The 13,914-nt window shown below is 38.8% G+C and overlaps 1 protein-coding gene across 11 annotated transcripts in view; it reads right to left on the reverse strand.

The window, feature by feature from the left end:
* DTNB (dystrobrevin beta) overlaps positions 1-13,914 on the reverse strand; it is a 241,145-nt gene that overhangs the window by 52,994 nt on the left and 174,237 nt on the right. For 7 of the 11 annotated variants that reach the window (XM_069582808.1, XM_069582803.1, XM_069582801.1 and 4 more), the window contains exons 11-12: positions 10,262-10,351; positions 6,529-6,616 (exon numbers count right to left, since the gene is read on the reverse strand). In XM_069582808.1, the coding sequence (XP_069438909.1) occupies positions 6,529-6,616; positions 10,262-10,351 (178 nt within the window). The remainder of the gene's footprint in view (positions 1-6,528; positions 6,617-10,261; positions 10,352-13,914) is intronic. The other 4 variants (XM_069582811.1, XM_069582806.1, XM_069582810.1 and 1 more) reach the window with 1 other exon arrangement.

Consider the following 13,914-nt stretch of genomic DNA (forward strand, 5'->3'; position numbering starts at 1 on the left):
TTTATTGACCATCTTAGACACCACAGTATTCCTTAAAAAAACAAAACAAGGCCAGGTATCCCTTCCTAAAATGCCTCCAGAGATAACGAGGGAAAATTAGTTTTAAAAAACATGGAATACTTTAGCCAGAAGAGACCTAAAGATGGTTTCTTTCAAAAATTAAATATTTCATTCATTTATTCAACAAATATTTCCTGAGCACTTACTACGTGTTAGATACTGTTCCAGAAACTAGGGATGCATTAGTGAATAAGGCAGTGGTCCCCAACCTTTTTGGCAGCAGGAACCATTACATGGAAGACAATTTTTCCATGGAATGGGGAGGCGGGGGGATGGTTTCAGGATGATTCAAGTGTATTATATTTATTGTGCACTTTAATGCCACTGCTGATAGGACAGGAGGTACTGGTCCATGGCTCGTAGGTTGGGGATGCCTGAATACAGCTTCTACCCTCATGGAGCTTACATTACACTGGTAAAGAAAGGTAAGAAATATATATATGTACGTATGACATCAGTAGTGATAAGTTTGATAAAGAAATACAGCGTGATGAAACAGAATAAACTGAAACAGAAGACTTTTAAAATTAGGTAGTTATAAAAGACTCAGTGACCGAGGAAGCCAGCCAGGTGAAGGTCTGGGGGTTGGTGGCTCGGGCTTGCTGGGCAGAGAGAAGGTTGAAAGCCCACAGTGCTCCAGGTGGGTGTGTTCAGTCATTACCGATGGAGGGGAGTTGGCCGTGAAGCAAGGGTGGGAGATAAACTGGGAGAGCTCAGATCACAAAGGGCCTTTTCATCATGGGGTGGAGTTTCCATCCCATTCCACATGTGGCATGAAGCCACTGCAGGAATTTGAACAGGGAAATACTGAATTAATTCCAAATAACATAGGTACATACTCTGCTCTTAAGGAGGTGGAATCTAACTCCCTGTTACTTAAGTGTGGCCTGTCCAGTTCCTTCCTTCCAGAGAGGACAGTGTGGAAAGGGGAAAAAGAGGAACTTTATGTCAGAGAAACCTGACAAACGCTTCCTCAGCCAAGTGATCAAGGTCAACATCAACAGAGATAAGTAATGCTGATACTATATAAGTAAGATGTGAAGTGAGGCATGTGGCACTTACCTCTTCCTCCCCAAAACCCACAATCTCAGTCTAATCATGAGAAAAATAGATAAGTCCCAGTTAAAGGGCATTCCTCAAAACTGTCCAGGTCATCAAAAACAAGGAAAGTCAGTAATAAGCTATAAAGGAAAATAATCCTGTGTATCATATACAAATATAGTTGAACCACTTTGCTCTATACCCGAAACTAACACAATATTGTATGTTTCAATAAAACAAACAAAAAACAGTAAGAAAAGTCAGAGAGAGCGTCAGATCAGAGGAGCCTAAGGAGAGATGACAACTAAATGAAATGTGGTATCTTGGATGGAGCCCCAGAAAAGAAAAAAGACATTTGGCAAAAACTAACAACATCTGAATAAAGCACATTGTTGCTGTTTGTTCACTAAGTCATGTTTGATTCTTTTGCAATCTCAGGGTCTGGAGCCTGCCGAGCTCCTCTGTCCATGGGATTTCCCAGGTAAGAATACTGGAGTGGGTTGCCATTTCCTTCTCCAGGAAATCTTCCCGACCCAGGGAGAGAACCCAGGTCTCCCACACTGCAGGCGGCATGGACTTTAGTTAATACTCATACACTGACATGTTGCAGCAAACGTGCTATACTAAAGTAAGCTGTTACTAATATGGGAAAAGAAACATGGGTTATATGGAAACTCTTTGAACTAGCTTCAGAAATTTTCTATAAATCTGAAATTGTTCTGTAATGAAGTTTATTACAAACAAACAAACCCTACTTTGGCTACCAACTGGAGGATTCACTTTGTGGAATAAGAATGGAAGTTAGGAATCCTAGGGTCAGTTACTTAACTCGCCATGTAAACTTTGAGCTACTTTATTTTCCTATATACTTTTATTCTCTTGTCTGTAAAATTAGAATACTTATGGAAAACGATCCCTTCCTCTGTTACCCTAGTATTCTCTTAGACTTGCCCGGTGGCTCAGACCGTAAAGAATCTGCCTGCAATGCGGGAGACCTGGGTTTGATCCCTGGGTTGGGAAGATCTCCTGGAGAAGGAAATGGCACCCCACTCCTGTATTCTTGCCTAGAAAAGCCCATGGATGGAGGAGCCTGTAGGCTACAGTCCATGGGGTCGCAAAGAGCTGGACACGACTGAGCGACTTCACTTTCACCCACTCTAGTATTCTCTCAGGTTTAGGTAATCGTACAGAGCTCCATCATCTTTAATGAGATGGAGACACAGCTGAAAAACAGGATAAGGAACAAAACCTCAGTGAGCAAAACTGGGCAAATTGGAAAAGACACTGATGCTAGGAAAGGCTGGAGGCAAAAGGAGAAAAGGGTGGGAGAGGATGAGATGGTTGGATGGCATCACCAACTCAGAGTTTGAGTAAACTCCTGGAGGTAAGGATAGGGAAGGATGGAGTGCTGCAGCCCATGGGGTTGCAAAGAGTCAAACACGACTGAGCAACCGAACAACAAAAACCATTAAACCAAGGAAAGGCAACACAGTCAGCAATCATCTGCTGGGGTGCACTTCTGAAGCCTCCTAAAAAGAGACTGGAAGTTTCCTGTCTGGATGAACTTGGCAGAATGAGTTTTACAGAGATATGCCTGCTATCAGTTAGACTTCACGGCATCCCAGGGCAGCCCTCCCATCACCTCAGCCTTGCCTAGACTAACTGGAGGGCTATGGATCATTAATATTTCCCTCTGTCAAAAACCCAGTAATGTTTTTTAGGGCAGTGGTTCCTAAGGTAACTGTAAATCAAAAGACTGAAAGTTTTCTTTTTGCTTTTTAAATGAAAATCAATAGACCCTGCTAAATCCATTGATTCTGCATTCAGTGATCTGAGGCAAGGCCAAGAATCTCTATATTTTTTAAGTGCTGCACACAAGATTATCATATGTAGCTAGGTTTGACAATGACGATTTTGTAGAGGTTTAAAGTCATCACATGTGTGCCAAACACACATGAAAATACCATTATCTTTAATTCTAAGAAGCCATAAGGATATATCTGGAGTAGTGTATGGGTGGAGCAACTGACATGATGATGAGGCTGTGAAGTCTGGGACTGGGCTCTGTGAAAAAAAATCTCAACAATGTGTAAATGTTCGATAGCATGACAATGGATAATGGTTTCCTTTTCCTTTCACTTCCAAGTTGTCCATAGTGAGTTTTTAATTTTCTCATAAAGAAACTTTACAAATAAACAAAAAACCATCTGACTACATCAAATGCTAGTGATGTTTGTGTTGGAATTTTAAGATTTGCCAGACATTGTATTGCTGCTTTAAAAAGGAGTTTAGGCGCTTCAGGAAAACAAATTTGCTCTCTTGGTTCATCTAAGCAATCTACAAATTCTCTGTTTGGGATCAGTCTCTGTTTGGAAGAGGTTTCCAGTGGCCATGTCTGCCACCTGGGGAGATGTGAGGGTCTGATGTTGGAGCACTTCACAGGGTGTAATGCCGGCTGCTAAAGTGATTTAATGGTCTTTGTGAAGTGTTTTGAAAAAAAAAAAAATCAATACAAAGCCTATCTGGCAGGCTATAAATAAATTCTTTTGCGCACTACACCCACTTTATGCAAAGCACTTGTATCAGTGAGAGATTAGCAGATTAGAAGTCGTCTGTTTAATGGAAATCTAGTTAAGAAGACTCCACCCTGAGAGACCCAACATTTATAAGATAACTACACTTAGGAAAATAAACTGAAGATCAAAGGGGCCATATCAGAATTTAGTCTCAAGACCATTCTAACAAAGATCATTTTCACGTGAATTAGAGAATTGGCATCAGAAACTATCAGGTGTAAACAGATTTATCTTGTTTGCAGTAAAGGAGTACTAGGATCTCCTTTTCAGGGTCAAATGGCTTTGGAGCTTTTATTCACAAAATTTAAAAAGTACTAAAGTCAGCAAGACTGTATAATGGTATTAAGTATACTTAATTTTAAAACTCCAACCACAACACTACTCCATCTCAAAAAAATTAATGTTATCTGTAAACTTTAATTTCTAAAATAATAAATATTTCTGACTGACTGGTTTGACTAATCAAATAAAACTAGTCTTTTTCCAAGACTCCCCCCCCCCCCCATTCTGTTCCATTTCCCTAACCTTTAGAGTCGGAATGTTAGAGTCAGATGTATGACTTATTAGATTCTCAAGGAAAAGATTTTGAAGTCTAAACAAACCCAAAGGAATAAATTATATTTTGAGAGAGAAACGAAGCAAAACTCTCTATTGGCAGCTTTCATAACTATTTCCCTAAGAAGGAGTAAACATAAATTAGTACACAATCCACTGTGGAATATTGTCCTATAATATCTTGGCCTGCCTGTCCAGTCTAATCTCACTCTAGAACTCCAGAACAATACTGGACCCAGTGGTTTGTGATTCCTGTAACCCCTCTAAGAAATCTTATATAGTCTTGCTGACTGTCAAAATGCCTTTTCTGCACCTATTGAAGTATTATAATTTCCTTCTTTAAATTGCTAATTCGGTGAATGACATTGGCTGATTTTCCTGTGTTAAATAAATTTGCATTCCTAGGATAAATCTCACTTGATCATGGAATATTATCCTTTCTATATATTGCTGGATTCAATTTGCTAATATTTTCTTAAGGATTTCTGCATCTATGCTTATGACAGAACTTGGCTTGTAACGGCCTTGTATTGTTTTGGATTCAAGTTATGGTGACCTGATAAAATGACTTGGAAAGTGTTCCTTCTTTTTCTATTTTCTGAAAGTTTGTGCCAGATTGTTATTATTTCTTCCTTAAACATATGATAGTATTCAACAGTTAAGACATCTGGGCTTGGAGTTTTTGAAGTCAACTATGAATTCAATTTAACAGATTTATGACTATTTAGATTTTCCATTTATTATGTCAATTATGTAAATTTGTGCCTTTCAAGAAATTTGTCATCTAGTCATCAAGTTTATTCATAATATCAAAGACATTCATAATATTCTTGCCATCCTTATAATGTTTATAGGCTTCGTAGTGATGTCCTTTTTTTCATTCCTAATATTGGTAATTTGCATTTTCTTTCTTCCCTTTTTACGTATTTTTTAAACTGAAGTATTGTTGATTTATAATACTGTGTTAGTTTCAGGTGTATAGTATAATGATTCAGGGTTTTTGCAGCTTATATTCCATTAAGGTTATTACAAGATAATAGGTATAATTCTTTGTGTTATATGGTAAATCTTTGTTGCTTATTTATGTATAGTAGTTTCTAATTCCATATCCAAAACTTGTCCCTCCTACCCCTTGGTGAGCACAAGCTTGTTTTCTATGTCTGTGAGTCTGTTCCCATTTTGTTTTTAACTATCTATTTATTGGGTTGCACCAAGTCAGTGGTGGGCATGCAGGATCTTTGCTGTGGCATGCTGGATCTTTAGTTGTAGCATAGAGGATCTAGTTCCCTGACCAGGAATCGAACCCAGGCCCTCTGCACTGGGAGCATGGAGTCTTAGCCATTCAATGGATCACCAGGGAAGTCCCAAGTCTGATTCTGTTTTGCATATACACTTGTATCATTTTTTAAGATTCCACATTTAAGTGATATTGTAGAGAATCTTTCTCTGTCTGACATTTCACTAAGCATAATATTCTCTAGGTCCACCCATGTTGCTGCAAATGGCAATGTTTCATTCTTTTGTATGGCTGAGTAATACTCCAGCTTGTGTGTGTGAATCACATCTTAATTCCATCATCTGTTGATGGGTACGCAGGTTGCTTTCACATCTTGCCTATTGTACATAGTGCTGCCATGAACACTGGGGTACACGTATCTTTTTATTTTTTTTTTTTATTTTTTTTTTTTATTTTTTATTTTTTTTAAATTTTTAGTTTTTTATTTTTTAAATTTTAAAATCTTTAATTCTTACATGCATTCCCAAACATGAACCCCCCTCCCACCTCCCTCCCCAGAACATCTTTCTGGGTCATCCCCATGCACCAGCCCCCACGTATCTTTTTAAATTAGTGTTTTCATTATTTTCCAGATATACACCCAGGAGTGGAATTGCTGGATCACATGGTAGTTCTATTTTTAGTTTTTAAGGAACCTCCATACTGTTTTTCATAGTCTTCACCATTTTACATTCCCACCAACAGTGTATAACGGTTCTCTTTTTTTCCACATCCTTTTCCCTTTCTTTTTGATCAGGATTTCTAGGGGCTTATTAATTTTATCAATCTTTTTAAAGAACCAAATTTTGGTTCTTTGATTTTCTTTTACTGACTGATTTTTAAAAGCGGTTATTATGGATAAAATTAAAGACCACTGCAATCCCTTCCTTAAACCTGTTTCCTGCCTCCTGTCTCTGAGGTATCTACTCTCCAGAGTTTCATGGTTACCATTCCCCTTCCATCTGTATATTAAAATAATGTAAATTTCTGCTACTCTCCTGTAATCCTCTATTTACTTACCACGTTTCCTGCCTCTGCAGCCAGCCGGGCAGCATAGCGGGCTATAAGCCGGTGCTCCTCGTCCAGTCGACTAGGACTGTCCAGGACACTGCCAAGGAGATAAAAATTCAACAGGTATCGATTAAACAACCCCTACTCTTGCTTCTCTCTCAGAAAGAACAGATGGGAGAAATGTTTATGAAAAAGAATGGTAACAAAAGAAATGGAGACCTGAATCATAGATACTCATGGTCTTCTGAGACCAAAGGGATTTAGAGAAATGACAAGGCCATGCATAACATCTCTCTTGGGCAGTATATCTATCCCTGTTGCTCCTACACCTTCAGAGGGGACACTTCTGTTTGAATGCAAAGGCTAAAAACAGGGCATCTATAAAGCCTAGGGAGCTATTTCCAATCGATTGTTTTAAGAAAACCTCATGACATTTAGATATAGGTCCTGAATTCAAAAAGACCAAGAGAAAACTAAAGCATCACAAAAACCAGGGCTGGGGAGTACACTTACCACTGGCTGAGCAAAACTGAGGAACCTAAGCTAGGGCAGGCTCACAATATGATAAAGCGGGGGAAGATTCCATGGTATCAAACGTTCCCCTCCAATGTTCCTTCTCTTCTTTCACCACGCTTGTTCTGCAACTGTAGCCCCAACTTGAGTGAATTAATTTAGTCTGTTACTCTTAACAAGAGTTCCAGCATTCTGAAAATTTTAAACTCCATTAAGGTAGGCTACCCACTCCTGTATTCTTGGGCTTCCCTTGTGGCTCAGCTGGTAAAGAATCTGCCTGTAATGTAGGAAACCTGGGTTCAATCCCTGGGTTGGGAAGATCCCCTGGGGAAAGGAAAGGCTACCTACTCCAGTATTCTGGCCTGGAGAATTCCATGGACTGTTTAGTCCACAGGGTCGCAAAGAGTCAGACATGACTGAGAGACTTTCACTCTCATTTTCCACTAATGGATAAAAGGATTCTTGAGCAGGAGGCTAGTCCTGTGTATATGCTCTGCTCATATACAACCTTCTGCTGATTATGGTTGACATCTTTAATTTAGGGTGTGATGTCAACTGCTACTTATCCATAGAAGGCACTTCTAGATTACCCAGCACTGTGGCTATATAATTCTACTTTGTTTCAGCTCTGACAGAAGCTTTAAGACAACAATAATGACGATGACTAACTGATGAGAGATGGCTGTTGTGGCTTGTTTCTACTTTGGCTCCAGGTTCCTGGAGTTCCAAACCCCTGATTGCAATTTAACAGTATGAAAAAACATGAAATATGAAAAAAAAATTTAAAGACATGAGTTCAATAGTCATCAAACCTCATTAGAATTACTGAAGAGAATCTGGGAAGGATGGAGGTAAATCAATAGAGATCTAGACTTTTCATATACAAAGTCAACTATATATATATATATATATATATATATATATATTTTTTTTTTTTTTTACCATCCTGTATTTCTATCTCTGTAACTAACTCTTTAAGCTTCACTTGGTCTTTCCTCTAGGATGATTTTTTTTTCTAATGTGCTGCCACTGTCAATGTCATGGTCTTCTGCCAATGATACTTCTCAACACTATATGTTTTAGGTGTACAAGTGTCAGTCTCTAGCATATATTAATATAATCATTTCTCAAAAGATGATCTTGCAATAAGAACATGCTACCAATGGTTGGCTTTAATACTTTAGGGTTAGGGCCCCAAGGTCAGGGCTGAATTATAGTACTTATGCCTATGTTTGTCTGAAACAAGAGGACTCTCTTTATCTTTTAAATAACAACAAAAAGAACATTTACCCAAACAAGTAGATACTGTTATAAAGGGAACAGCAGCCTAAAAAATGGGACTTACAGCAGCTGTCCTCTGTGACACAATATCCTCTTTGCAAAAGAGGTCCTCCTTCTCCATCACATTCCCTCTCCCTAGGAAGGTCGATTTGACCTGTCATTCCTACCTGAGTGTGGAGGACATGGTCGCTTTAACTGGCCATGCTTTCCAGCCAGAAACTAGAACTTTCTGTTGATGACAGGTTTTAAGGTCAATGAAAACTACAAGGGAAATTAAAAAGGTTCCTTATTCTTCTACTTCAGATGATTTTAAATCTCAATATTCAGAATTATCAATAGTTAGTCTGGAAATTCCTGTACAAAGCTCAGTTCCTTCGACTATGAATCAAGAAGAGAGGCAGTACTCACCCAATCCTCACGTTTCTCCGGGGCTCCTGGCCACCGATTCTCGCTCAGGGAGCTTAATCTCTAAGCCATGAGACTTGAGGGTCTCAGCTAAACCTAGCATACATCTTCCTGGGCTGAAATATCAGGTAGTACTGTCTGCTGCTATACTCACCATGGAAACTTTTAATCACTTGGACAACTGCCCTTACTGATACTAAGTAAGTTGTCCTGCTGGGGTGAGACAACTCTCTTCCCAGAGATCAAGGGACTGGGACAGAGTGCTCAGAAATCATCTCTCTATGATACAATGCACAATTTGCAGGCCTTCCCCTCCACAGAGTAAGTTTATTAATTATAGCTGGGAGATAGGAGAACCCTATAATCTAATGCTTTAGAGACAGGTAAATGCTTGAAAGTAATAAACATCATTTGGTCATACTGGGAAAACTATGCGAAGTGCTACAAAGTGTAATACTTAAAACAGTTCTTTTCAATTGTACATATTTTAAAGTTGATTATTAATTTATTTTTCTGTTATCACAGGGAATAAGCGCTTCCTGTGGAACCAAGGCATGTTAAGGGCAAAGCTATGATCAAAATTTAAGTCTCTAGCCTCTCCCACGTGTTTAAGTTTATAAATTAGTTCTCTCTCTTAGAGTAAGAATCTCAGGCTATTTGGCACAGAGACTCTTCTCTGCTGCTATATAAAAGGGAGGGATGGCTTTAGATTATTTAAACTTTACCTGCCATTCTCCTTGCAGAATGGTGGGGGGGGTGGGGCGGAAAGCATGGACTAGACAGGTGACTTTGGGTCTACCTGAATGCAATGGCATTTTGTCTGCTAGTAACTCTTTTAAAGGATTAACTTTGCTAGAGTTAGTGGTTATCAAATATTTTTCCACCATAACCCACTGAGGGATCAGACATATTCCCATATTAACAGTAGTTTCTAATTATAATACATATAATTATTATAATATGAGGAGGTATATATGGTTTGGTAAAAGTCTCTCAGGTGACAATGACTCAGTACCACTGTTGAAAATCACTGGTTTAAATCATCAACAATGATAAGATTTTGGGGAATGGATGATGATGCAACACATAAAGATGTAACAAGGTGATGGTGTCAAAGCCTTCACATTAGACAAGGTGTGCTGATCAACCTTAGACTTTGAATGTTGATTGAAAGATTTCATTATTTAGGCAAGAATGAACAGGAAAAGGTTTTACCAAATACCTCTGTGAATACACGGCTTTGGGACTGCACATCTCTGAGGTTTACACCCTTTTAAGTATAGTCTGAAGGAAGGAAGGGCACTTCACTTTAAAGAAGAATTTCTGACTCTGTGTTTAGGTAAGTGCCCAGGCTTGGCAAGGCTCCTTCTCTTTTAGAAGCTAATGCTTTAGCAATTATTTAAACCCTGCCAAACATAGCTGGTAGCTTCTCAAGAAAAACCCCACATGCAGAGTATTTTCCAGCTGGCAGCCCCGGGTAACAGAGCTCTCCCTCCCTCCAATCAGCCCTTGGCCACCCGCCGGCTGCTGCTCTCCCACTGACCGTGCACAGTGCTGCAGACGGGCCACATAGGAGGCTATCAGCGCATGCTCATCAGCCAAATGACTGGGTATATCCTGGCTATACTGTAACCTAGGAACAACGGAGGCAAAGACAGCAAGCATGACACAAACACATACAGAGCGAGAGAAGAACGTGGATTAAAATGGGCAAACGTCAAAGAAAAATAGAACCAAAAAAAATCATGATAAGGAAAACAATGAAAAACCACAAGGCATAATGGAATATGGTGTTAGACCATAGGGAATACATCTCATCAATCCCTTCAACAAAAGCAGCCCCTTTGAAAACGGCTTTGGTGGGCGGGCTGCTACTACAGCCCGTGAGAAGGAGAAACCAATGAGGGGGCCACTGAGGAGCCTTACCCACCAGGCTTGCCCAGGTTCTGGGCTCTGTGATGGATGCATCTTGTAGGGAATGCCCTCTGGCAGGAAAACTGAGGCAGAGTGGGTCCATTTAATCACTGAGTGGCCCCTTAATGCTCCTATGGCTTCTGTCTACCTGTCAGAGTTTTCAGTTACTTTATGTTACCAATTAAACCTTTTTATTCTTACAAGGATACTGCCTTTAGCATCATTCTATTTTCTCCCATAAAACTGATACTTATACAAAACTTGTTGGAATTGTATTTAATTGACAATGTTGCATACAAGAGTGAGGCTTTCTCTTACAGATATTTGGAAAGTCCTTAAGCACGTGATCTTCTTTTTAAAAAAAACTTTTCACTAGAGAAGTATTAAAATATGCACAAAACAGAAAAAGTTATTTAATGACTACCATTTGGAGGAAGACATGGCAACTCACTCCAGTATTCTTGCCTGGAAAATCCATGGACAGAGGAGCCTGGCGGGCTACAGTCCACAGGGTTGCAAAGAGTTGGAAACAATTAAGTGACTGAGCACGCACACTTCAGGAACCCATCACTAAAGTTCAGCAAAGATCAACAACATCAACTTATTTATTCTTCCTTTTTCCAACAGTTTGTGCAGGAGGGCATGGCTAGAGTAACACCAATTTATTATTTCGCCTGCAAATACTTGAGTCTGTACATCAGAGAAAAAATTAATACAACCTCGACACCATTATCACATCTGAAAAAATTAACAAAAATTCTTGAATATCTTAGTCCATCTGAAAATTTAAATCTTAAAAAATATCCTTTTACAGTTAAAGTCAAGATCTAAACAAGGTCCACACTTTGCATTTGGTTGGTATGTTTTTTGTTTTCGTTTTTTATGTTGGGATTTGATTATATGTTTCTGTTTTTAATCTGTAACAGTTCTTCCTTTTCCCTGTTTCTTCCCTGTCATCTACTTATGAAGAAAACAGGTTACCTTGCTGCACATCCTACATTTTGGAGGCATCATTAAACTTGTTTCTCTAGCTCCTGTGGGGCCAGATCTAGATGCTGGACCAAAGTTTTTGCTTTTGTTATTGAGACAGGGCTAGACTCCATCATATATAATATGATGTACTTATAAATCAAACAGGAGGTACATAATGGAGTGGAATGGAAATACTGATCAGTGGATTCAGATACTATTGGTTACATCTCTCTATTACGAACATGCCCATCAACTTTTCACCTAATAATTTTAGCACTTAAAATGATTCTTGCCTAGATACATTATTTCATGAGGGGTTACAAAAGGTTGACTTTCTAGTTTTATCATCTTTTGCATGTTTATTCATTTCTTCTATTTGCTTACTGTGAAATACTGCTCATTCAGGAAAGGTAAAACAAATGGTTAATATTTCTTATTTAACAGCAACAACAGAAAAATGAGTTAGTGTCTTAGGAGGGCTTTTGTTTGCTTGTCTTAATATCATTATAAACTCATAGATTTCTGTGTATCTGATGTGCTTCAATCCATTACAATGGTATTCAAATTGTCCTAACTTTGGCCAGTGGGAACCCCAGGAAGCAGGCTTCACTAGAGCTTATTAGCTTCCCTGTTTGTACAATAAGATGCCTCAGTCTCATCTTGTATATATCCTGCTCCACACTTAGAATCAGCCATTCTCCCAAGGATCCCAGGTCCCTTTTACTGAGAATGAGCATTCAGAAGCCACAATCAGGGTGCTAGAGTGCTCACTGTTCTTGGGTTGTCACCTCTTCTAGGATTTTCAGTGGATAAAGCTAGGAAATTTCTATATTTTAGAGAGAATAAAACTGAGTTCTTTCACCACTTTCAGATATCATTCTATTTTCTAACTTGCATTATTTTCATTGAGAAAACATTGGAAAATTTTACCCTTGTTCCCCATATGTAACATGTCTTTTTTTCTCTAGCTGCTTTTAATTTCTTCATCACTGTTTTTTTTTCTTTTTTTGTGATTTGATTGTGATGTGTGTTGGTATGTTTTCCTGTGTGTTCATTCTGCTTATAGTTTGTTGATCATCTTGTATCTGTGTGCTTGCAGTTTTCATTAAATATGTAAAAATTTATTCAGAAATTTGGAAAAAATTTTTTCCATAAATAATTATTTTCCTCCCCTTCTGTTAGACTGTTTGACATTGTCCCAAAGGTCACTGAAGCTCTGTTTTTCAAATGTTTTTCTCTCTGCTTCATTTTAGATAGTTTGTATTGCTTTGTCTTTAAGTTCAGTGAACTTTCATTTCGTAATTTCTGACCTACTGGTAAGTCCATTCACTAAATTTTTCAGTATAATCCCTTTCAACCCTGTAAGCGCTATTTTTTTTTATTTTAAGGGTTTTAATGGAAGTAGACTACACATGCAAAAAATTCCAATCACATTTATACTATGTTCTTTTTTATTTCTCACATTTTCTCCACATTATGTTGATATTTTCTTTTATAAATATATTTTTAAAATATTTACTATCTGGCTGCACCAGGTCTTAGTTGTGGCCCTCAGGATCTTTACTCTTCACTGTAGCATATGGGACCTTTAGATGCAGCATGGAGGATCTTTTTTTTTTCCCCTCAGTTGTGGCATGTGGGATCTAGTTCCTTGACCAGGGATGGAACCCAGGCACCCTGCACTGGGAGCATGGAGTCTTAACCACTGCACCACCACGGAAGTTCCTCTTTTATATTTCTGATACTTATCATGGATCCTTGAAAGTCCTTGTCTGTTAGCTGCATCAAATGTGTTATTTCTGGCTCTGTTACGTTGACTAATTGTCTCCTGGTTACATGTCACACTTTCCTGCCTCTTCCTCTGTCTTCTGATTCTCCACTGAATGGTGCAAATGCTGAGTATTATGTTGCTGAACGTCTGGATTTTGTTGTCTTCCTCTTAAGAACGGCAGTCAATCTGCTTGTGAGCAGCTTGATCCTTCTGAGGCTTGTGCTGAAGCTTCATTAGAGCAGATCTAGAGTAACTTTATTTAGGGCTAATTGGACCTGCTCCTAAGATGCAGTCTTTCTGGGGTCTTTACTGAGTGCCTCAAGCATTCAATCTTGTCTCTTTACTTTGGTTGGTTAGAACTCAAACTATATATGTTGGTTAGAACTTAACAGTGTGAGCTCAGGTAGTTGTTCCACTTTCAAATCCCCAGGGGCTGTTCTCTCTCAGATCTTGTGAAATCTCATTACATGCAAATGCAGCTTAGCTCTTCAGATTTATGGAGCTCTTTCTCTGCACATGTTCTCCTCTCTAGTGTTGGC

The sequence above is a fragment of the Ovis canadensis genome, chromosome 3, assembly GCF_042477335.2.
Source record: "Ovis canadensis isolate MfBH-ARS-UI-01 breed Bighorn chromosome 3, ARS-UI_OviCan_v2, whole genome shotgun sequence".
NCBI lineage: Eukaryota > Metazoa > Chordata > Mammalia > Artiodactyla > Bovidae > Ovis > Ovis canadensis.